This window comes from Sander vitreus, chromosome 12 (genome assembly GCF_031162955.1).
Source record: "Sander vitreus isolate 19-12246 chromosome 12, sanVit1, whole genome shotgun sequence".
Lineage (NCBI taxonomy): Eukaryota > Metazoa > Chordata > Actinopteri > Perciformes > Percidae > Sander > Sander vitreus.
In genome coordinates, this window is record NC_135866.1 from 16070115 (window position 1) to 16096050 (window position 25936).

A 25936-nucleotide genomic window follows, 5' to 3' on the forward strand; every position below is an offset into this window, starting at 1 on the left:
TTCTTATACACGTTATATAGATGTTTTTGTACGTATAGAGATGGAAAAGATCCCCATGTCAACAGCTTATTAAAAGGCACAATGAGTAGGATTTTTCTAAAAAACAATGTATAGACTCATATAAGAATAATCCCTCTCCAGGGTATTACAACTCCTGGAGTGTCGTGTTAAAAGCTCAGTGTAAATTGTGTTAAAACGTTTTCAGATATTGAAAATAGAGTGCCTTCCTTTAAACTACGTAGCGCTGCACAATATACAAGTCTTTTTATGGCCATTGCGATATCAACTGGCGCAATGATCACATCGTGAAAGGCTGCGAAATATCGCGAAAAACACCGATTTTTTGTGTTAATTGAAAGAAAGTATCAGTAGAAAACTGAACTTTAAAATGGAACTGTCATTCTTCTTTAGTGCCGCCTTTTGTTTGCAATTTAATGTTCAAATTGTTTAATAAAAGAATGTTGGAAATAAAAAAAAAAAAAGAATAATCCCTCTCAATCAATACTTATGACTCACTAAGTGTGTGGTGGTGTCTATATCTGCAGAGACCCTGCACTCTGCCTGCATTTTCTAATTTAGCTGTGTTTGGGATGTTTCTGGGCAACAACTTCTATAAAGACGTAGCGACAAGGTTCCAGATCGCAGGCACGCATCCAAGAGGCTGATGGGAATGTCAATAGTAGATATTTGGCCATAAACAAATTAAAATGTGTGAAGACAAAAAGGATCACACACTGTGATATATTGCAGATACAGTAAATTAATCAGCACTTCCTCTGAGTTATCACACAATCCTTATTTATTTATCAACAATCTTAAATCCATTCTATTATAAATCTTAAAATGCTATAATCTGCTGTAAAATATGTAAATGCTATTTCAATAAAACATTTGTCAACAATATTTTAAGACAAAGAGTGAAAGCTTCCCTTTGACAAATCCAGCAGTAAACATCTACAATCACACACTCTCTAGATACTAATGAAAACAAACAAAAAACATTCATCAACTGGCACAAAGGCTCAAGGGATACAGACCGACAAAAAGCCCTTTTAAAAGTGCATTTTACAGAAGTCCTTCTGCAATGCTTTTAAATAGAAACTCCCATTCAACAACAATTAAATAGACAAATATGTTTCCAATATATTTGGCAATATATCACTCTTCTTACACGAATATGTATAAAACGTTAAATTTTTCCTAATCTTCTTCCTTGTGTCATGTTGTAATTTACAAAAGGTTTTAAAATAGTCTTTGTTGGTGGCCTCTAGCTCACCCAGTAAGAGCGTTTGCCCCATGTTGGCTGAGTCCTGCAGTGGCGTTGGTTTGAATCCGACCTGCTGCCCTTTGCTGTGTGTCATCCCCCATCTCTCTCCCCCTTTCATGTCTATCCACTGTCTCTACACAATAAAGGGAAAAGCCCCAAAAAATAAACTTTAAAAAAAAAAAAAAATAGTCTTTGTTGAATAGCAAAGCAATGTTTCAGTATATTCAAGTCAGTATAACCAAATGTTGTGAATGGAGTGAAGACACAATAAAGACATAAAGGTCTATTTCAACATTAAAGCCTTTAAATTAAAGTCCATATAAGACAAGTATAAAAGGGATTTTTGGACTTGTGTTATTTGAAGGCTGTACGGAGATTCATATTTTTGTTTGACACACTACACAATGTATTTGGAACATCACACAGCAACAGTAAACAACTGTATTGAAGACATCAAAATCATCCAAAGGCTTTATGCATGTAGTGAGAAAATGTCATTACAGCTCCTCTCTTCACTAAATCTCATGCAAATCATCACCATTTGACAAAACATGAGTGACGATTCAAGTTTAAGTAAAAACTAAATATTCAAAGCACTGAAACTTAGATTTTGAAAGGTGCTCCCTCTTATTACCCTCGAGGGTTAAGTCAGGGAAACGTGCACAGTCTTAGTGTTTGCATGCATAGAAATTTGTAACTGCAATCGTCAGAAACTCTAATTTAAAGCATGTTTCCGCAGAAATTCTACTTCTTCCTGTTCTGCTTTATCATAATTGGAACACAACAAATCCATTTCTTGTAATTTATGACAGTTGAAAAGGCAATGATTTTGAAGATACTGTACTGACTGTGAAATGAGCATGAACTCTGAAACAGATTACAGTACATGCATTGGACACCAATAGTTTCTCCAGCAATAACAGCATGAGATCAACACGCCAATTTAAAGAGTTAGTAACATTCAATGGTAACTAATGTGCTAATGGTACATTTAAGCAAGTAAAACAAATTCAGTTAAGGTTAGAGTTAAATTAGAGTTAGATTTTTTTTTAAAGTAGCCTTTCTCAACATAAGTCTCGTCATGTCCCATTTGTGTAATATTTCCATTGTTGAACAATATGACGACCTGTGCAACGATGGGATTTTGTCAGAGATTTAGCTAAACCATTTATGGAGTGGTAGCCCTCCCTTTAATATCTCTGGGTGTATTAGGCCATTGTGGGTAATGTTATTAATCAATAATCAGGATATGATTCATGGCAATACTGTTTTTTTTGCATCAATGTGATGATTTGTCACATTTAATTTCCTGGATCAAAAACAGACATTTCTGTCTGGTTCTTTTAAACATTTTCTCACTTAAATCTCTTGAAAACATTTTTAATCATGATGAATATTGATATCACACCATATACATACTGATCCATATCTCCCACTCCTAGCTGGGAATGTACTTTTGTCTCTGTGCAGAGAACACATTAATCCCATTTTCAAAAGATAGTAGTAGTACTTACTTTGAGACAAGGCAAATAATGAGAACAACCCGTGATTTATCAATCAATTGCACCTCATGCCAAAGAAAATAAATATAGCTTTAGTTCTGCAAGGATGCAGTAACAAAAGTTGCCTACATGAGCTACATCTGTAGATGCTGAGAAACTTGTATGTGCACACACACGCAAGTTCTTCACATTCAAATATGTAACAATCCTCCAGTCATCTCGGAGTGAAGTTTGATACCCTTAATGCTACATTTAAACTATGTCAGTCTTTTATAAAAGGTAGTGCATGCTCACATTCAATAGTGTAACATTGTTTTACTTCATGGTTTCAGACTCTCATGATCCGAACTTATATGATGTGTTACAGCAGGAACACAACGCACGCGTATATACAAGCGTCACGTATATACAAGCGTCACGTATATGCAAGCTTCACGTATAGCAGTGTAAAGCAGCTATTTTTTTTTCGGCTGCCAATTTATCGGACACACACACGCACGCACACAGCCCCGACCGCCGCGTAGAAATACGCGTCTAGTATGAATGGCCAGGGGCACGATCAGGCACATCTCTATGCTACGTGAATGTGTTTCAACTGTAACACCTCATGATCTAGCTGGAAGTTGAGAGAGAGGTTTTTAAAAATTCTGTAACCTTTTATTAACGTTGGTAAATGTCAGTAGACTCCAAACCAGTTGCCTGGAAATTATGAGCTTAAAGACCCTTAATGTTTCACACCTATTTCTCATCCTTGCTGTCACGTTCAGAGGAGGTCAGTTCCATCGTAGACCACAGGCTTGTCTAGACTCAGATGATACAACACTTTCTTTGAGATGAACCTAATTAACAGGAAAAACAGAAAAATGTTTACTCAACGTTTGCTTCTTCCTGTCACACATTTGAGCAATTTTAGCAAACACACAAAGCCCTCACATGAAACAAAGAATTATTGAATTACAGCACACAGTGACTGACCTGGAGAAAGAGTTGTCAAAGATTAGTGTGTATTCTCCAGCGTTTCTGACTTTCAGTTCCCCCTGGATTGTCTCTTTGTGAGAGTTACAGCGAGTCAGTGGGATCAAGACCTGTGGAGAGCAAAGGATTGAAATCCTGTTTGACATTTATAACTACAGCAGGGAAATATATTTTTGCATATAGTAGGTACAGACACCCGAAAAAGGGTGATAGAATGACAAGAGAATGCGGGGATGGGAATCAATAGCATTTTATAGAATCTGAATCCAGTTGAGAATCCGCTTATCAAATCTTTTTCAGGTAGTTTGTTTGGTCGGGACTGTACTGTTTTTATTGTACTCGGTATCATACTTAAACCACAAATAGTCTACTGGGCTTTCACCACATATTTAGTCACTGCTCTGTGACATTCATGAACCCTGTCCTGACTCATTTTTCCTTTTGCTGTGAGGGAAAATGGCATTTGCTCCTCACTGGGGGGGGGGGCTGTGCTACAGCTGCAGAAATAAAACCAACAGCAAATATCATTCAGTAAATATCAACTAAATACATCTGAAGAGGTACACATTGCACTGCTACAGGTCACAGAATCTGACAGGTCACAGAATACGGTGCAACACCGGCGGTAGGCTGAGAATGGCGCACTCATTATCCTCAAGTTATCAAACATGACATGAGTTCCCACATGATGGATGGTAGATAAATATTTAAGCAAGGGACTTAAATCCTCCCGCAAATAGTGCATTTCGCAGTTGTTTGGTTGACTTTTAGGGCTACACGATATAAGGAAAATATGCGATAACGTTGTTGAGTATTGCAATAACAATATTACTTGCGATAAATGAACAGTACTCAGCTCTGCATTTCTGCTGCTTTCAGGATTCTGTTAAAATACAACAAATTGCTTGTTGAATTTAAAAGACAACATTCTTTTATTACAAATTGAACATTGAATTGAATATAAAAGGCACCACTAAAAAAAGAATAACCGTTACATTTTAAAGTGCAGTTTTCTATTGATATTTTTTCGCTCAACTAACAAATAAATCTCAGAGTGTCTTTCGCAATATGTCGCAGCCTTTTGATATCGCGATGACGATAAAAAAAACGATCTATTGTGCAGCCCTATTGACTTTGATGTATCCACACTTTGTTAAGGCATAAAGAGGACGTATTGTGTGTGCATGTTCTCTTTATACTGGTGTCTCACCTTGGCCTGCTCTAATGGAGTCTCTGTACTCTCCCTGTAGACCACACTGAAGTAGATGCTCTTGGGTTCAGAGGTGAACGTCCAGGAGACAGTAGGACCAGGAACACTCATGGTGATGGGGATGGTGCTGTAACAGCTGGACTTGATGAAGAGCTCTCGGGAGCTGTCCCCAAACCCTGACATGTCATTCACTGTGAAGTGGACGGAGAGTCTACAGCACAGGGAATAAAAACAGGATACAAGAAAGTTCACAATATTGTCATATAGTTTTTGTATATTTGTGTATTATGTGCTTGAAGAAAAAAAAAAGGATCAAAATCAATGCAGCACACAGTCTTTTTTTTATATAACATGCATTATTTTTCTTCCTTGTCAAAACCTGGTGCTTACATTACCTACAATGCATCTTGACTAGAGATACTGATACCATTTTTTGCTTCCCGATCGCATCTCGGCCGATACCGAGTACCGATCCGATACCAATGTGTCATATATTTTATTATGTTTTAAACAACTGTATACTACTATTCCTGTATGGATGTGATATGATTTATTTATCTTTGTTGTCAGTCTGGCTCAGGTTAAACTCTTTGTGAAACATAAACAAACACAAATAATGAATGCCCCAGAACTTTCTTTTATTATCCAGTTTGACAGTCAACGGAAAAAGAACGTTTTCTTTAGGGCTTTATTACGTGGTATCGGATCGGTGCATTAACTCCAGTACTTTCCGATACCAGCGTTTTAGGCGGTATTGGAGCCGATACCGATACTGGTATCGGCTCATCTCTAATCTTGACCTCTGACAGTTTGGTTGGAGATTCAGGTGTGTTATGCTAGTAGCGGCTTATGTAGCTTTGTGTCTTAGCCTCAAGCAGAAATAAGTAGCGGACCTCTCCAGTCGCCTCTCCGTCAGCTCTGAAAAATGTATGCTGCATTGTCTATTTTACAAACATTAGTTGTGCTTTTTGTGGTTGACATTGGACGGTGATGGTGTGTGCAATCTGATTGACTGATTGATTGATTAAATGATTGATTGATGATTGACTACAGAGGTCTGGTTACCTCACTTCTTTCACTTCTTGTAGTCTTAAGCCCCAAACCACGCTATTAATTCATCAAATTTTACGCAACTCCCTCTGGAGCCACAAAAGGCGTAATCAACTTTGTTCACATATGCAATAGTACTCCCAAAGCCCTGTAAACAGACTTACAGACTAAAAGTTCACAATATATTTTAGTTTTGGGGATAGGATTTAACGCTTTGCTCAACGGCACATTAAAGAGACAGGCAACAAAAGAAGCCTTAAACTTTAAGCTTTAAGGCTTAAAGCTTTCTCCACACTCACTACGTAAACAAACCTGCTCCAAATTACAATAAAAGCGAACCAAAAGGCCCACAACACATACCAAGTGACATTTAGGAAAGCTGTCCATGCCACACATGAATTAGCTTCATGTTTCACTTCCCATTTTGGGATTTGTTTTTACTAGAAAAACACATTGTAAAGTTCCTCTGAAAGTTTAAAGTCCAACCTTGTGACCGCATCCACGCGTAAACACAACTCTGCTGCACTGAGGATTTTTCCAGTTTAACTTTCACTGCATGTGAAACTCACGTGAGGTCTCCAGACTTTAGCAGGCAGATCTCTGCATCCTGTACTGCAGCACTGAGGTCCTCAGTATCTTCTGCTGTTAGGTCTCCTGCACTGGCACTGCTGTTTCTAGAAAGAGTGACTGATATTTTATATTTATACATAATTTTTATCAATTTGTGGAGAATTATTTTCACTTACAATAAGTGCCAAAATATCTAATTACATTCACTCTTATTCAAAGTTGTACAGAATAACAAAAAGTTAATCAAGAAAACATTACAGTATCAAGGCAATCAAAATGAGTCTTTGATGTGGCTCACACAGTACACATACAATAAAAACACATCCACATGGCATTGAAAAAAATAAAGTATACACATTGTACGGCTGTACAGGAAATGCCAAAGTGCAAATATGTGCATGTGTTATATCACTGATTAATTTTTTTTAGGTTATGTACATAGAAAACTGCTAAAGCTGAAAAGAGACTCTAACTGAATTATGAGTTCAATTAGTCTCGCTTGCCAGACCCTCCACACTGCTGCGAAGGAGGGTCTGGATAGTCCACACAGCATTCTGGGATGGGAGAAAAACGTGCTCTGGCTTATTGGCATTTCTTTAACCCAATCACAATCGTTATGGGTGGCGCTAAGCACCGGACAGAGCCACGGTGCCGCTGCAAAATAGCCTCGTAAAGGAACTTGTTTTGGTGGAATGTGTACGTTCAAAAGTTGTTTAGTCTTGCAACAGAAAACTCAGATTGGACAGATAGTCTAGCTAGCGGTCTGGATTTACCCTGCAGAGATCTGAGGAGCAGTTAACCATAGTCCTCATAAATCCACCGGAGTTAAAAATTTTAAACGCATAAAAAGCGGAAGGTACCGGACATCCGGCCGAAAAGAGTGAAATCCGGTGGAATTTCCGGCAGCAACAGAGCAATCCCGGGAGTGGTGCGTCGTGGATATATATACATAATTAATGTTCATTAATTTTTTAAGATCATGCTCTTGAATTTCTATTCACTGCTGTTAACATTTCCAGTTTTCTGAATGTTATGGCGTGCAGAGGTGACATGTTGTAAATAGAAAATATGTTTCTGTGGTTGGTATTAACAGCTCATGTCGTGGTTTACTGGCTGAAATGAACATGTGAAATGAACATTTTAGATTTAGTACATAATGTACTGATTTTGGTAAAGCCTATAATACCATGTGTGGTTGTCCAATGAGAGTCATCTGACAGTCAACTTAGAGTTAACATTAAAGGGCCATTGTTTTGAGGACAGGCGAAAAAGACCATTGTTCTCAGGAAGGGCTCAGGTATTGGACATGGTAAATAAGTGACTGAATCAACCTCGTCATGATGTCAGCAACTGTTGTTCTTTTGCTCATATGATGACATTTAAGACACTCTGAAAGTAAGGAGAGAACACCAGTTCCAGGTCTTCTCTCCATGCTGCATGAAGTTAAGAGATTGGATTCATCACATCATCGACTGTAATCTTGTTTTTGAAAAAGTTCTTCGACACTCTCTGTGCCAGTCGCATGTGAGATACTTACAGTTGTGCTGCCCCCTGCTGTTCGTGTCCAGGAGAGCTGGCGGTGGCAAAAGAGAGGGAGTCACTGTCATAGACCCCACTCACTTCCTCCTCTGAAATGATGTCAAAAACACCATCATCCAACTTGTCACCTTCAACTGCTCCTAGAAAAAAAACATCAGCTCCATGTTCATTATTGCATTTTATACTCTATTCTTACTGTATGGTGTATGCTGTTGCTAACACCCCCACAATCTAAAGCAAGTGTGCATTTACCTCAGCATTTGACACACTATTTCAGTGTGTGTGTGTGTGTGTGTGTGTGTGTGTGTGTGTGTGTGTGTGTGTGTGTGTGTGCATGCGTGCGTTTTGTTACCTAAAACAGTCGTCATTGCTCTTCCAGCCTGCAGCAAACGACTGAAAGGTGTCCCTGGTGTGCTGTTAGTCACTTCCTCCTGTGGGTGGCGCTCAACTACTGCACTGTGCTGGTTGTAACAGTCCCTGCAGCAGCGCTCTCTGGGGCCACCCTGCTGGGTGCTCACTGTGTTACTGCAGCAGTAGTAGCAGAAGGGACGCCCACACAGTCTGGGAATAGACATATCATAAGTGAGATAGAGTAAAAATTGCTTATCATTTTGAAATGTAGAATATTTTACTGTAGAGAGGAATTAATAGGTAATTAAGCAAAGATTTGTTTTAGCTTTGAGAGCATGTTTCAAATCAATTCCTACAAAGATTTTTGTAAAAAGAGACATAACAAAATAAAACTACATGTAAAACACAGACTGCTAAAATTGCTTTTTTAAACATTTCTGAGATTTTGCAGAAAGTTGCTCCAAAGTTGAGAAGTCACAACAGAAAAAGCACAATTCCCCTTTAGTTTTCAGCTTTGATCTTTGAATAGTCAACATATCTAAGGGGGCTTTCACATCTGTCTCATTTAGTTCGGTTGAATCGCACCGAAGTGAAGTAGAGTTTGTTTTCCCTCTTGGTGAGGTTCGTTTGGGCAGGTGTGAATGCATCACACTCGGATGCGCACCAAAAGCGGACCAAACAAGCGTAGCGAGACCTCCTTGAAGAGGTGGTCTTGGTACGCTTTCAATCAAACTCTGGAGTGCCGATGCAATTCCAGTACCGTCTTTACTCAAATACATTGACACTACATGGAGTGAGACTGACTTTTACAAATGCACCACATTTTCTGGATATGGAGCCACAAACTGACATTTGTATTGTTATTGTGCTTTAATGAATACCATTGAAGTGGCTGTTATCTGACTTCACTATTTGGTTAGAGCTGGTAAGTCTAAATGTGAAGTGAAATATGGAAATGAAATGATTGGGCATGAGTTCCTTTAACATTTGACTATTTTGACCGAAGCAATCACAAAGAGAATTTTCATTTTGGTGGCAGATGATGAATTTATTTACTTTTGGCATATGAGTGAAATGTTTTAAGCAAGTTTTGTGTAGAAATGTTACGTACATTGTACGTGTGTTGTGTATAAATTGATGTGGTAATTGCTCCTAATGTTTTTAGAACTACATTACTTTAGCAATCGAGAAAAACTGTCATTACACTACTAGTTTAAAAGTAGTACCATTGACATTTGCTTTATTGGTTGACCTGGTGATATATAATATATATAGTATATTTGTTTAATATACAGAGGACCATCTGACCTGCAGTTGTACTTGCGGAGCCACCAGCTGAACTGACTATGACAGCCCAGACAATAGTTGACGTCCCTCTCCGTCTCCTCATCCCGCAGTTTCTGCTCAAACTCCAGGGCATCTGTCTTCTGCCACAGTGCATCTTTCTCCCTGCAGAAAGCACCATCAAGCACATTTGTATATGCAATAGGGCAGCGGTTCCCAACCTTTTTTCCTTGGCGCCCCCCGCCCTACTTATGTCTAAGAAAAGCCGAGCCCCCCCGAAACTGAAGTTGAGGTAACTCTCGAGATAGAGCCTTACTTTCTTTTTTGATACAGAGGAGTTATCAGCACTTTTACGTTTCTCCGCCATGTTTCATTCATAAAATAGTGATGCCGCGGCGGCAGGAAAAATGAGGATGATAGCAGCTGACCTGATGACAGCCAGGGTCCCAGGTTAAGAGGTCCCGGAGGTTTGGCCTAAGTAGCCTGCCTACAATTTTAAGCGAGAACAAAAATACATAGTTTTTATACAGACTTTTGTATACATTATATATTCTAGTGTATTATCATAATTTGTTTAACATGTGCAAATATTTTTTTTTACCTCAACCTCATACCAGATAAAGACTTGCACACCCCCCCTGTGATCTTTGCCGTTCTTTTCCCCGGACCCCAGGTTGAGAACCACTGCAATAGGGTACACTGCAAGCATGTTAAGCAATGGTGGATTGGAGTAAATATGTATGTTTATACCTGATGAGTTCTACAAGCCTTTCTTCCAAATTGATTTTGGTACGGTAAAGATCATCGAGTTCAGCAGCCGTCCTAAGATCAAAGCTTTGTTTGTCCTGTGTGACTCTCCGTAGATTTTCACTCATCTCCTGACAGGTCTGCTGAGCCATTGCTAGAGCATCTTTAGACCTGCATACATACATACATACACCCATACATACATAGACAGGCTGATTCAGAATATGTCCCAAACAAACCAAACCATTGGGACACTGATTGTGTTCATGCAGTTATACTTTTTAGGGTTGAGATTTAAAAACAGTTCAGAACAAGTAGATCAAATTCCTAGATAAGGCGTGCTAAATGAAAAATAAACATTCTGATCTAAACACACAGGATTTAAAAAAATTTCACAGAGCTCTAATTCAATCCAGAATGTGTGATTATGAATACAGTATCTCACCTTGATAGATTCCCTTTCAGATGGATTATCTCATCTTCTTTCTGCTGGATGAGATTTTCAGAATCGGCCATCTGGATGTTTTTCTCCTCAATCTGTTGGCAATATCTCTGATTCTCAGCCTGCAATCAGTAAAGCAAAAGCAAGACATTATTTCTGGAATTATGCTTGTGACCATAGCGTTATGATTACTTCAACTGCAGAAATATAAAACTGGACTTTGTTTTTATTTATTTATCAATCCTAGACACACAGAGCTGCACATATATGCTTTTTGTTAACATATTGCAGTGTTTAACAGCTGGTTTAACGGCTTCATTTCCTTGCCTAAAACCACCTCCACTGTCATAATTTAAAACATCGCTGGGCTGCTTTAGTGATTAGACGGGGGCCAGATTAACATGCCAATGATAAGGAACCAAACTTTTAAGCAGATCTGGAATGAGTATATCCTCTCACCTCTAGCTTTTTGAATTCGTTCTCCAGGTCGACCACTTTCTCCTGCTCAGTCGTCAACTGTAATTTCACTTCCTGTAACTCTTGATTCACAGTCTGGGTGATAACACATAGCACAAATTCATCAATTAATGACTTAGCAAATATGGTAAAAATGTAGGTATTACAGTAGCTCCGCTGATGTTACCCAACATAAAACAAACAAGCAGTATGTTTACGTGCACATTAGTAACCAGGGTACTCTTGAGTGTAGTACATGCACAACACAGAAGCTTTTCCTCACAGCAGAAATGTGCTTGAATTTTATAGATAAATGTTCAGCTTTGTAAACTGCTTATTCTGCCTTCTAAAAGGCCGCTTTGTTACTTTCAGTTTCAGTCTGACTTTGAATTATTTTAAACATGAAAATGCATTGCTACATGTAATGATCTCTCCTTTGACCGAGAGGCCAGGTTACCCATATACATGGCAGAAAAATCAACATTCTCCTGGAGAAATCCGGTTTCTCTGATCACCTAGCCTAGTTATGAAAAAACAGGTTTCTTGTGTACACGTTTAGGAAATTAGCTTACAGGAGACAGTCGAACATTACCAGGTTACTTTAGCATGCTACATTTCTTTAGCTGACCTGCAGCTGGCTGTCGTAGCTCAGGGCTTGGCTGCTAAGCTGGAAGCGGAGTGCCTGGATCTCCTCCTGGCACGTCTCCTGCACAGCTTCAGCCTCCTGTTGGACCTTGAACAGCTTATCCTGCAGCTCCTGCTTGGTGGCCAACAAACCCTCGTCATTATGGAGCTGACCGAGGAGCCGATGATTCTCCCGACTCAGCTGATCCATGCAGGTATTCAGCCTCTCTGCCTCCTGAGCTGCCTCCTCGTCCAGCTCTTGCAGCCTTGTTGACAAGCCCTCCCAGCGCAGACGAGCCTCTTCATTCTCAGCAGTTAGCATACACACATGCACACCGAGTTCAGCCGTTTCTGTGTTGGCTCTATGGAGAGCCTCCCTGGATTCGCTGTTGTCCAGACACAAGGCTTCATAACCCAGCTTCAGTTTATTGAGCTCCTCTCTGGAGGCAGTCACCTCCACAGCCAGACCTGCCCGAGCCTGAGCCTCTCCATCACGCTCCCGCATAAGAGCCTCCTCTCGCTCCCGGGATCGAAGAATCTCATCCACATGCCGGCGGTTTAGCTCCTCTACCTGGGCTTTCAGTTGTTCTGCTAAGACACGGAGGTCCTCTCTAGAGGACTCTGTCACCTCCTGCAGTGCCTGAACCTTCATCCTCTCCTCAGTTCCTGCTAGAAGCTGAGCCCTGAGCTCCACCACCTCTTCCTGGAGCCGCTGCACCTCCCTTAGATTGAGCTCCAGTTGAGCCTCAGCGATAACTAGCCTGAACGGGGCCTCTTTGGTTTCCATTGAGGATGTCTGATGCTCATCATGAAGCTTCTGCACTTTTTCATTGCTTTCTGCAGCTCCTTTTTCATCATGCAGCTCCCATGTCCTGCTCTCCAGCTCCTCTGCTCTAACTTGCAGACGCCCACATTCAACAGTCTGTTCTTTCAGTTTAGCCTCAGTTTCTTGGAGTTTTTCAAGTAACTCTGCTTGGCTTCTTTGGGACACAATGAGATTCTGGTCCAACTTTGCAGCTTTGGCAGTGAATAAGTCCAGTTCTTGTTGAGTTGTGGCTAACTGTTTCTTTAACGAGGACTGGACTTCAAAAAGCTCCCTGTTCTCATGCTCGAGCTTCTTTAATTGAGCATTAGATACTTCCTTCTGGATAAGCGCCTTCTGGGCCGTCTCCTCCAAATGCAGGTTTTCATCTAGGAGCTTCTTCTCTCGATCTTCCACACACATCTTTGCAGCCTCAACTCGGCCCTTTAAGTGTTTTTCAGAAGCCCTCAAAGAAGCTAGCTGCTCTAACAAGGCTGCCCTGCTCTCAGTCAGCTCTGTAATGCTCCCTTCACTTTTCGTAACTGATTGGAGTAGCTTAGCGTTTATTTCTATAAGATTGCTGCATTTGGTTTTGTAGTCCTCAATGTTCTCAGAGAAAACAACTTCATTGTCAGCAAGTCTTGAGCTCAGAGTTTCTTTCTCAACATTTAGCTTCTCCAACTGCTCCTCTAAATGCTTGATTCTCTCTGAACTAACTGCAAGCTCTTTCTCTCTGTTTTTTAGAGCTCTTCTCTGGTCCAAGAGCTGGGTCTCCAGTTCCTCATTCTGGCTACTACTCATGCTCCATCTCTGCTCTACCTCCTCCCTCTCCTCATGCAGTCTTTTCCTCAGGTCCTCCGCCTGCCGTTCTCTGCACTCCAGTGATGATTGTAAATCCTGAAGCTGGGCTCTTAAGTTCCCCGTCTCCTTCTCTTTCAAACTCAGCACCCCCTGAATTCGCCTGACTGCACTTTGGAGCTCCTCCAACCGTTTGAGTGCCTCCTCACGTTCGTCATGAGCTCGGGCTGTTACTTCAGCCAGCTTTTCCTCACTGTTCCTCAACTCTTCTTCCCTGAGTTTTAGTTTCTGGGACAAACGCTCAGAGTGCCTGGTCCTGTCCTCAGCCTCTCTTTTCACCTCCAACATTTCCTCCTCAGTGGTTTTTTGTTTATCCAGGAGCTCCTGGATTTTCCAGGCCGAGTTGCAATAGCTAGCGGTTTGTTGTCCCTTTTCTTTAAGAGCCTCATCCAACTTAGAAAGAAGCTCCATATTTTTGTTCTCAGCAGCTGTGAGTCGGTCGTGAAGTTCACTGTTCATTGCTTCCCTACAGGACTGAAGGTGATTTGCTCTCTCCTGATTTTCTGTTTCTTGGTTACTTTGGGCTGCAGTAGATACAGAGTGGCTAGAGGACTTCTGAACTGCTAACAGCTGGCCTTGAAGGTCTTTAACCACACCTTTGAGCTCAGTAGCTTCTTTCCCGAACTCCTGAACCTGGATCAGAAGCTCTTGCTGTCTGAGCTCCGACTGGTCGAGCTCAATGCGGAGGTTCTCTGCAATGCTGCAAGGAGAGGGTTCCCCCAGTTCCCCTAGTTCACCAAGGAGACTTTGACTCGAGTCTGGGATTGGAAGAAACTCCTGTGCCTGGTTAGTGAATGGAACAACAGAGCTTTAAAATTCAAACAGTCACATTTACTAAAATATTTGTGCAGGATTATCTAGATTATGTATAGAAGTATTTGAGTACCTGTGAGTGTGAGTAGCTGCTAATGAGGCTGTTGATGCTGGAGCAGCGACTGGGAGGCCTCCACATAGATGCTGGTGAGGCAGTGCCTAATGTTCTCCTTTGACATAATAAGATATATATATTAAGGTCATTAACACCTGTTTGTTTAGTGAGACAAACATGATAAAAAAAATTAAAAAAAACTTGACACAAAAGAGGAACTTAAGTTGACGGACACAACTTCTATAGTAACACTTTATTTTATGGGTCCCCTATTATTTAAAAGGTTAGAGGACCCTTGACCCAGGGCAACAGAGCCAGTGAACATAGCTTGTGTTGTTGTAGATGCTGCTGCACTGCATTATATTGTAAGATTTAACCAATAATCACAATAATGTGATGCACAACAACACAAGTTAGGCTTTTAACAAAGTGTGTACGTTGCCTGTAGAGTAACTGTGAATGACAAGGATGTGAAAAGTTTTGGCAAAGGTGCTGACGTGAGGAACAGCGATCTACGCTCACACATTGTCAGCACCCACTGACTCACACACACACACACACACACACATTTACACACTTCTAGAAAAAAAAGAGCTGTGAATGTGCAGAGTGATCAGATAGTAATTAAGTGTTACTTCAAGTTGTGAAATACCCAGTGTCACTTCACCACAATTCTACATTACTCAAATGGGTGTTTTCCAAAATTACTTAAGGTATGTCTCTGATCATTTCCAACCAAGAAGCCGAAAAATGAGAAGATTTTATTGTTTATTTATGACATGCAGAATAGGGTTGCACGATATTGACAAAATGTGATATTGCGATATCGATTATGAATATTGCGATAGATATTAATTTAGATATTTTTAAACATATGTAAAATTACAAAAGTTACAAGAAAACACATCAAAATAGATTCATAACAAATGAAACAAGTTTTATTACAACACAAGGTTTATTTCAACTGACAGTCATATTGGTCTGGTCCAACATAAGTAAATAAATAAATAAATAAATAACGACCATGTCTACAGAACAGGACATGTTTTACTGGTTGTACAGTATTAAATAAATAAATAAATAAAGAAAGGAAGAAAGAAAGAACAGGACAACTTTTCTTTCGCTTTTCTGATTTGTTCCGTTTTGTTGTCTCTATTTCTTCACTTACACCGTCACTCTGTCGAAATATGCACACACGTGGTACGCTCCATAGGGTTTGTCACGTAGTGGACCTGTGCACTAACATGTGCAAATGGCACGGTAACTGGCCAATGAAACATGATCATTACAGTGTTTCAAGTGGGCTCTAAATCAAACACAACCAAGCCACACAGCCAACGGACGGGACGCAGCGCTCCACAAAATAAACAAAATATTGCATACTTATTGCAACACTTTGGATATGATAACGTGATATTGCGCAACGTGATATTGCGATAACCATATTTAGTCGATATATCTTGCATCCCTAATGCAGAATCAAGTTTGTGTTTTTCTATGACAAAAGGAAACTGGCGATTAAGAAGTTAAAGTAGTAAAAGTATACACATTAATTGTAGGAATTAGTTACCTTGCAAATTTTGGCCAATCTGCATCAAGGTCGTAACCTCTGGCTGCCACATCAAACTGGATCTGGTTGAGCTCATAAAGATGGTTGATTATGTCAGCAGTGAGGTGAGACTTGAGGAAGGGACTCCGAGCATAATACCAGTCACTGCATGGGAAAAATAAAAAATAAATACAAAAATAATAATGTTTATACTGTTGGTTTAGTAATGTGTTTAAAGTTGATACTGTACTGTTTATAAAGGTAATATAAGATTAGACCAAACAAGACTAGTTTAAAATCTAGTATATGGCTGGACCGTGTATAATCAATAAGCTTAACTGTGGGCAAACTGTTACACGGATATATATAATATAATGTCAAAATAGTCAGAGAACTCACGTTTGAAATGTTTTTTATAACAGCAGAATATAGTGTTTGACGGCCAGTCTCCGACCTCATCACTCCCTGCAACTAAGTTTACATGAGATATTGGAGAGTAGGGCTGGGTATCTTTCAAAAATGTTCGGTACCGATACCAATACCCTGACTTCGATACCGATTCCTGAATGACACTTTTTTCAATACCAATTTTTCAATTGCATTTTAAATAGTCCGCCATATTGAGAGGGTGTGTTTGATAAATGATAATGGTACGGAGAGTGAGGCAGGTCACGTGTATATGCCAGCAGTGCAGCTCGAGCTGACTGCCTGAACCAGCTCACCGGCATCGCACCATATATTTAATATTTATCTGTAGAAATGTAAATCATAACACTGTCCTGGCTAAATAAAGGTTGAATGAAGCAAAAACAAAATTGACATATGGTTTGATGAACTGCTGAGGAATTGAGACATGACCTTTGGTGTCTGGTTAAACTAAGTTGCTGTTGTGTTTTTCTGTGAAAACAGAACTAAGACATAAATCAGGAAGCGAGAACCATCAAACCTTAATAGTGTAAAACCTGAACTGCTTGGCAACTTAAAGGGAACAAAAGAGACATTTATATACTTTCAAGATTCAAGATTATTTTATTGTCGCGTAGAACGGAATTACATTGCATAGGACCACCATAAAAACAGACCATCAACAGCTAGAAGAATGCAATTGTAAATAAATAAATATGGTGTAGTAAAAATATCATATATAAATAAGATAGCTAGCATTTAAAAAAATATGAGAGATGTAGAAATACACGTGTATACACATATCCCACACATATACATATATCATATGCACACATAATGTATGTTCCATATTGTCTCAGTTTACAGTGTGGCGCTGTTCAACAGTCTGATTGCAGTGTGTGTGCGTGTGTGTCAGTGTTTGTCCACTGACCTTGTGACCTTCTGGTTTATAAGACACTGCTGCAGTGTGTCAGCAAGACGCTGGTGAACGAGTGAGTAGCGGATGAAGGCCCTTCCTTTTCCCAGTGATGTCTTCAACTGAGGACACAAAAATACACACTTTAGTGTACTTTCACACTCCTACACACATCGACATCACTTCACTGCAATGTGGATTGACCTCAGTAGTCAGTAAGTTTATAGTCTAGTTAGCATCACCCAGGTCAAACGTATAAACAAACAATGGCGCCCTACCTTCTGAATAATCTCTACTTGAATGTGACATTAAAAAAACTCATTTGAAAAAAGGTTGCAACTAATGATCATAAGTTATTTTAAGAGTACCCAAAGTTTTCCACAAGTAAGCTGGTAAGTGACTTTTAAAGAAGAAAAATACTGACTACTGTAAATCCCTGAGGACACTTAAAACCACAGATATGTTTTAGTAAGAAATGAGCATCAATAGGCATACAATGAGATGTGTGGTTTAACTATGCTTTTAAATTAGGACTCAGTAATCCATCAGTAATTACTTCTCTCATGGTAGAATACAGCTTACTTATAAGTTTTTTTTGTGGAATGGAACAATGCACTGCACTTGAGCCAAACAGTCATTCAATTAATTGAACTGAATTAGGGTTGCACGATATTGACAAAATGTGATATTATGAATATTGCAATATAGATATTAATTTCGATATTTTTAAACATATGTAAAATTACAAAAGTTATGGGAAAATGCATCAAAATAGATTCATAACAAATAAAACAAGTTTTATTACAACACAAGGGCTATTTCAACTGACAGTCATATTGGACTGGTACAACATGAATAAATAAATAAATAAATAAATAAATAAATAAGGACCATGTCTACAGAACAGGACATATTTTACTGGTTGTACAGTATAAAATATATAAATAAAGAGAACAGGACACAACTTTTCTTTCGCTTTTCTGATTTGTTCCGTTTTGTTGTCTCCATCTATTTCTTCACTTATACCGTCACTCTGTCAAAATATGCACACACGTGGTACGCTCCATAGGGTTTGTCACGTAGTGGACCCGTGCACTGACGTGTACTAACATGTGCAAGTGGCACGGTAACTGGCCAATGAAACATGATCATTATAGCATTTCAAGCGGGCTCTAAATCAAACACAACCAAGCCACACAGCCAACGGACGGGATGCAGCGCTCCACAAAATAAACAAAATATTGCATACTTATCGCAACACTTTCGATATAATATTGTGCAACGTGATATCACAATAACGATATTGGGTCGATATATCATGCACCCCTAAACTGAATACCAAAATAGTATTTTGGAAGTATGTTCTCATGAAATTTTAGCATACGATAATAAAAGTGTGTCAGTATGACACTTTCTAAAAGGTGATGGATCTATCATATCCAGGAAATCAGGGATAACAAAAAGGACAGTGAAGAAAGGTTATTACAGTCTTGACACATCATATTCACATTTTGTTGTTGGATCCAAACAAATGTGCATAAACTGATCTTGTACAAAAGAACACACGTGGCCAACCGGCACTCAGAGACAAAAGACTCAGAGACCATGTGGTCTTTCAAACAAAGTTTCGGTTTCGGCCTACATGTAAATTCCACATCCCTTGCTCCAAACTCCTAAATGAAGAAAAGGAGATAAGAAGGCCACAAAATAGCTTCTGAGTGGACCTTCATGAAGGTTTTCACACCTTCGACAGTTCGGAATCTTCCCATTGGCTCAGCAAGACCCTGAACACAGCATGAGGTCAGGGCCTATAAAACCTGCTGACACACCAAAATCATCGCTTTCCATCTCAACTCTGGTTGTAACAGGTTAGCGCCCAAGTTTGTGCTAAAACTTCCATTTTTGAAACAAAGTGGATTTAATTTTGGTGCTGGGAACACCGTGGATCCTATGAAACCACGCACCAGTGTTTTCATATCTACAGGAGAAGGAAACAACGTTTTTCTTCTCAAGTCGACTAAACTGTTCCCTTCCTGCTGCTTTTGGAGGGAAAAGTTTTCCGTGAACTCGCCGACGGGCGATCCGGATTCTCGTTCTGTTTTTCTGTGGAAATCTATGGACAGAAACGAACGGACTGAACACACACGTAAGGCTTGAGCTTTTCTGGGCAGAGAAATAGGTGCGTTTATTGATGTTTATGACTGCTAATGCTGCAAATTTTGTTATGACATTAATGTGATTTTGATTAATACTTATGCTATTGCTGCACGCGTGATTTATTAATCTGATTGGACCGCCGAGTCCAATCTGTGTTGCTGTGAATGTATCATTTGATCACGATACTGTTGATATATGTTGTGTTGAATACTGTAGCTTGTGAACTGAACATGCTACATTGCTGCTCCGCTCACAGAGTTTAGTTACTGTTAGCGAGATAATAAGCTCTGTTGGTCCGTCTGAATACGACGAGAACGCCACCCCGTGGCCCCGTTTAGACCGATGGAACGTGCGTTTATCTCCGCGAAGAATCAGCCGTTTGCACACCAGAGTGTGTATATAAACATTTCCCCTCGTTGAAAAGACTAAAACCTATTTGTGTATCTATTTGTGTCTGTAGCACACAGGCTAGCTTGAACGAGCTGACAGCTAATCTTGATTGCGTTGCCTAGCAACCCCCGCAGTCTCTTCAACACACGCACACACACAGACACACACACACACACACACACAGAAATAGTGTGTCAAATGCTGAGGTAAATGCACACTTGCTTTAGATTGTTGGTTGGCTGTTTTGTTTTGGTTGTAGTTTATAAAAAAGGTATATTGGTTTTGATTGATCGAAGAATTATTGATTGGCCATTGATGATTTTGAAGTTAGATAAATTCTATTATACTTTAAATAGCAGTTGTTGCATTTGCTAGTTGAACACAGGTCAGTGCTCGAACTTCATCCTTCCCTTTGTTCCTTTAGAAAATACCAGATTAATTAATCTAATTAATTAAGATCTGTATTTTAAAGGAAACACCACCTAATGAGACTGTTTCACAGTTCAATATTGGTCCCTGGTTGCCAGGGTGGTGCCCCGTTTTGATTGTTTGTCAATTTGGTAAAAGTTATTAATACCCATATTCATAACTTTATTAATACTGATAAACCATCTTTGATAATTTCCCATTAATTGAATCTGTACGCCTACCGATACCCAACATTGTTATTTCACATCAGATTTTCAGTTACTTACTTTTTAGAGAGTACAGCTGAAACCAGTAGTCGATTAAACGATTATGCAATTGGCAGAAAATAAATTGGCAAATATTTAAATAATTAATTCATAGTAAACACGTTTTTAAGAAAAAAAAAGACAAAACTTAGCTGGTTCTATAGTAAATCAAATACCTTTAGGTTTTGGACTGTTGACTTTTCTTATATTTTATAGACTATCAATAATCAGCATATTTATTTATAATAAAAATAATTATTAGTTGCAGTCCTATTAGAGAGAACAACATGGCCTCATATGCCAATACCCCACAAGGCAAAAGCTACAGAAATCATTTTGTTTGTAAATACATCTACTACTAGTACTCTTTGAGGCTTTTTAAGTAACAATAACTCTCATACTGTATCAGGCACACAGAAGGTACAAGCAACAAATTAAAAATAGTACAAACTAGGACTAATTCAACTACAGTTGTTTCAGTATAAAGCTCACCACTGAATTCCTGGGATACAAGGTGAGGAACAAGGTGTAAGGCAGCAAGTAAATTAGCAGCACCGAGTCTTACTGTATCGGACTCACTAGAAGATTAGTTACATGGTTATACAGTCACTGTGTATTTGTGTGTCTGCATGCGTTGCGCGACATGGCAGGGCCAAGGCAGAGAGGGTGACAGCGTGTGTGTGTGTGTGTGTGTGTGTGTTGCAGAGTAGGATTACCTCAGGGATGGATTTAACAAAACGGATGCCATCATTAGCTCCCTTGATCTTAATCAGGCAGTCGCAGAAGTAATCCCAGTAGTCCTTCCTCTGACCAAGAAAGGTTGTCTTCTCTTTCTGGTCAAACTAAGAAACACGCATCACCTTATTATTGCATAATTACCTTATATGTCCTCAGCAGTGTGGATTGTACAACAGGTCTGTCTTAAACTGCTCTGTGATTCACATTGTAATTAGTCTCGCATAGCCAGACCTATCTCCACAGCGCTGCGTCAATGCTGGATTATGGACTAGCTACACCGCTTATCATTCTGACATAGGAGGAAAAAACGCCCTGGCCTGTTTGCATTTCTTTAAACTAGGGCTGTCAATCGATTTAAAAAAAAATGTAATCTAATTAATTACATACTCTGTGATTAATTAATCGAAATCAATCGCATACATAATTAACGGTGCCTGAACCGATACTTTTTAAGAAAGTAAAAAAAGAAAAGAAAAAAGAAGGGTACTAAACAACAGTTGGTGACATTAAAGAACAGCTTGTTTATTGCTAAGGCCATATGGTCAAAATTAAATTATTTAATAATAATGTATAACAATAACTTATTTCACTAGTAAATTGCTGTTGAACGACAAAAACAACAACCAGATAGGAAAAGGACATTTACAATAACTTCAAATGCACCACGAGGCTGTAGTTTACCAGTTTCATTGAACGCACCGTCTGTGTTGTTTCTCTGACGGCAGCTGCAGATTGTTACATACCAGTGTTGAATCCTCTACAGTATTTTCGTCTGTATGCAAACGTCAATATGGAATGGATTAATCTGTGTTAATTTTTTTAACGCGTTATTTTTTCTCAGATTAATTAATCAAAATTAACGCGTTATTTTGACAGCCCTACTTTAAAGCAATAACAATCATCTTGGGTGTTGCAAACCCCGGATGCAGTGATAGTGCCCTTGCAATATAAATAGCGGAAGGGGAGCAGAATGCCTGACATGTCAGGCTTTAGCCCAGCACTGTACATCCGGTAAGCCAGTCTACATTGAGTACGTTGATATGCACAGCAATATTCCACTATTATTCCGAAAAAGACAATTTTCCGAATTCATGTAAACAGCATATTCCGGTTGGATAGTCTGGCCTTTTTCCGAATATAGCATTTTCTGATTAAGCCATGTGGGATATTCCGGTATTGTTCGGGTTTTAGAGGTATTATTTGGACATATATACAGCGCATTCGAAATATGCATCTCAATCGGGTATTTTACAGCAGGCTTATGGACAGCTCTGTGCGTTGCTATGGTTGCTATACACAAACCAACCAGCCAGCAGTTTGCAAGGCTGCAGACCCAATTAACGGGAGAAACATAGCTACTTTTAAAAATTATCAAAGACTTGTTTTTGGATATGCGCACACATCGCTACGCCGACCTTTTCAAGAAGCTGGTTGAAGGAATGAAAGAGGCACGCTGTGTTCGCACGGTCCAACAGGTCCGCCACACACGTAAACGGGATATTCACTTTCATTAGCCATGTAAACAGTTTAGTCAGAATATCGTCTTTTTCGGAATAAGGGAAAAACACGGAATATTATGTGCATGTAAATATTAATCATTAATATCATTTTTATGAACTCCCTCTCTCTCTTCCACCTTAGTCTTTCTAGAGTTGTGGTCACCAATCTGGGGTTCAAGGGAGGGGGGGGTGTAGTTCTGCTACACACATTTACTGTATGCTACTACACACATTTACTGTATTTTTTTTTTTTTTTACTTTTTCTTGTGAAAAGTGTTTCTTGTGTACTCATGGTTTCCACTTCCGTGGTCTCTAACAAATATACAACCACTTTAGAGGAAAAAAAATGGAATTGCTCACAATTTTTTAGCGCTTCATTTTAAGGGTTCACAACTAAAAAAAGGTTGGGAATCACTTGTCTAAAGCACTGCTGCTTAATATTATAAATTTGTGACCCTTTGTAGCAAAGCAATGCTAGTCACAATCCCTGGTATCTGCAGGTTGCATATGTTTGAGATGTGGACAATTCAACCAAAATGTGATGTTCCTTCTCAGGTTGTTTCATTTCTTGTTGAGGTCTGAAAAGTTAGACTCACGAGTGTTTCACAAGAAGAAGAAAAACATTTAAGAGAAGACAGAAAATACGCAGAACAAAACAATGTATTTTCTAACTTTTGAATCATCTCATAACCCCTTTATTGATTTCTCTTGTTAGCCCTCTAGAGGTACCAATCCCCAAGTTGGAAACCACTGGTCTAGCAAGTCAGATGAGCAGTGTTGGTAGACTTTCAAACACGAACTACATCATCCTGATAAACTCCAAACAACACTTTTATGGTATATGAGACCATACCTGCAGCAGGTATTCTAGTTTATAGAAGAACTTGTGCAGGTAGGAGCTGTCATCAGTTACGGGTTCACCACACTCGTTGTGTTCTTTACTCAGCTCTGACACAGCATCTAAACAAGTAACATTAACAGCTTTGTTAACACATACACAAATATCAAGTTATGTTCTTGTGTTCACACAAAGGGCAAAACAGTTTAAGAATCTGCACACAGTTTTTTGCTTACACAACAATTTTTGCGAAATGTCTATCAGTTATAGATCTTCAGGCACAAAACATTTCCTGACTGATCTAATCATGCAATTATTCTGGGAGCAATATATCGTGTGTGTATATATATATATAAAATCTTATAATTTTTGCCTTGATATCTCTTGTTTGGAGACACAGACATATGCCCGACTTCAAATAGTACAAAACACCTACTGCATGGCACACATAGAACAATGTAAGGGATGGTGTTTATTGAAAGTGTGAACTGTACAATTACCATGCAGATCTCGGATTATCCTCTGCAGTTGATTATCTCCAACTGATGAGGAGGAGGCCATTGTGGGGAAAGGGCAATGTAGTCAACAAATTCTGCATGTAGGATTCAAAATAAAAAATAAAGCATGAAAATATGCCAAAGCTACTAACCACTACGAGGTAAACATAAACATAGCACTGCCCTTAAGTAGTTTCCCCCATGCTGTGAAGTCTCTTTCATAAATACAGTGTTGAATTCTTCCCAACCCAAAACGTCTTTAACAAATGAAACAATTTAAATATTCCAGAGGGGTCCATGCATTTGTTAAGATGAAGAAACCACAGTAGTTAGCTTAGTAAAGTTAGCAACACATTTGCCTACAGTCAGAGGAGGTACAACATTTACGTCACGACGACGAGTGAAAGCTTATCAATGTTTGTAGCGACAGCGTCCTTATCAGACTCCATTGACACAAGATTTATACACAGTTATCCACCGTCGACCATACAAACCAGCAAAGTTGACTTAAATCACTTTGAAACGGCTTGAAAATGCCACAAACCGTGACATAAACATACATTTCTCAAAGCTGGCGAGCGCTATCCTACTACATGCACCTGCACTAGCTCTTCATTTCCTGGTTGTATTTAATTGTAGGTTTCTGTTACAAATCATCGCAATTTGGTTGTAAATAAAGCCAAACACTTCAATATCAAATAAACGGTAAAATAATGAACGTACTTGATGTGTAAATTGCCCAATGTCCAGTTTGTAGGCGATCAGCAGAAACTTGCTACCCGTTGGGGGCGGGCACTATGGATGATTGACAGGCCTGACATAAATAGCCTCCTGCTTCTGTTGAAATCCGTCGTAGTTTGGTTGAGAGACAAATGGTAAATAAACAGAAAGCTGAGACGTGTGTCGTGTTTTATAAACCTAATATTTTATTAAATATAATACAAGAATACAAAAATGATGTTGTGACGAATTTGACATCCTTTTTTTAAATCCAAAACTAAGATGAGTAAGCCTACAGGACTTTCAGGACTTTTTGACAAGTTGACCAATGGCATCAAAATGCATTATATGCAAAACAATAGAGCTCAACAGTCCCTCCCACAGCGGGTTCCGGAAGTAAAAATACAATGCAATTTCTCCATTGACAAATTGGAGTATAAGCCATAAAATCGTAACCGTCGATAGTAGACTTAAAACCAGCATGCCGACATGACTCAGCGATTGCATATGCTCATATAGACACCACAAATCATGTGGTGAAGGCACTACCCTTGTTTTGAGATAAATGTCTTTTATTCGCGATGTCTTGGATAAGTACTTCATTACCCACAATCCTGAACAATCCCACAGTAATTCCTCTGATTGGTGGAACTCATGCTGGTGAGGAGGGGGGGGTGTCAGTACCAGATCTGTGCTGCCTGCACGATCCGTCACGAGGATTTACTACACTGCATGACTCACGATCTGTTCCACGCTTCTGACATTAGCCTCTGCCGGGAATCTAACGTTAGTTTAGCTAACAGCTAATTCGGCTAACCGCTAGCTGACAGCTTGATTCAGTCTAAAATAACGTTAACTCAAACGTAACACTGGGTAAAGTCAAAGCCCGTCTACGGAAAGCCGTTCCACTCCCTATTCAGCCCCATTGTACCGAATTTGGTTGCAGTTCCACCAGAGTTCCACTGGAGGTGATCGCGGTCCAGTGCTAAATGAATGAATGAATGGGAC

At 39.4% G+C, this 25936-nt stretch overlaps 1 protein-coding gene across 6 annotated transcripts; it reads right to left on the reverse strand.

The window, feature by feature from the left end:
* Positions 1-777: 777 nt before the first annotated feature.
* Positions 778-25041, reverse strand: LOC144526557 (FYVE and coiled-coil domain-containing protein 1-like). 6 transcript variants are annotated; one of them, XM_078264105.1, is made up of 18 exons: positions 24932-25041; positions 24212-24303; positions 23727-23833; positions 21353-21478; positions 17431-17537; positions 16116-16259; positions 14564-14660; positions 12022-14460; positions 11397-11489; positions 10941-11059; positions 10499-10666; positions 9773-9913; positions 8466-8674; positions 8112-8253; positions 6574-6672; positions 4955-5165; positions 3745-3854; positions 778-3608 (listed from the first exon to the last, which is right to left on the reverse strand). In XM_078264105.1, the coding sequence occupies exons 2-18, from the start codon at positions 24270-24272 to the stop codon at positions 3533-3535; spliced, it is 4449 nt and encodes a 1482-aa protein (XP_078120231.1). In that variant the 5' UTR covers positions 24273-24303; positions 24932-25041; the 3' UTR covers positions 778-3532. The 6 variants fall into 6 exon arrangements, with proteins under 6 accessions (XP_078120231.1, XP_078120230.1, XP_078120226.1 ...); XM_078264104.1 differs by having other exon boundaries at positions 6574-6678; positions 8112-8247; positions 24932-25040; XM_078264100.1 differs by having other exon boundaries at positions 6574-6678; positions 24932-25039.
* Positions 25042-25936: the final 895 nt, after the last annotated feature.

Coding starts and splice junctions, on each gene's coding strand:
- LOC144526557 (XM_078264100.1), bottom strand. CDS start 24,272: ATGGCCTCCTCCTCATCAGTTGGAGATAATCAACTGCAGAGGATAATC. Junction 10,667..10,940: donor CTGAAAGGGAATCTATCAAG/GTGAGATACTGT, acceptor GTATGTATGCAG/GTCTAAAGATGCTCTAGCAA. Junction 9,914..10,498: donor AGGCTTGTAGAACTCATCAG/GTATAAACATAC, acceptor TGCTTTCTGCAG/GGAGAAAGATGCACTGTGGC.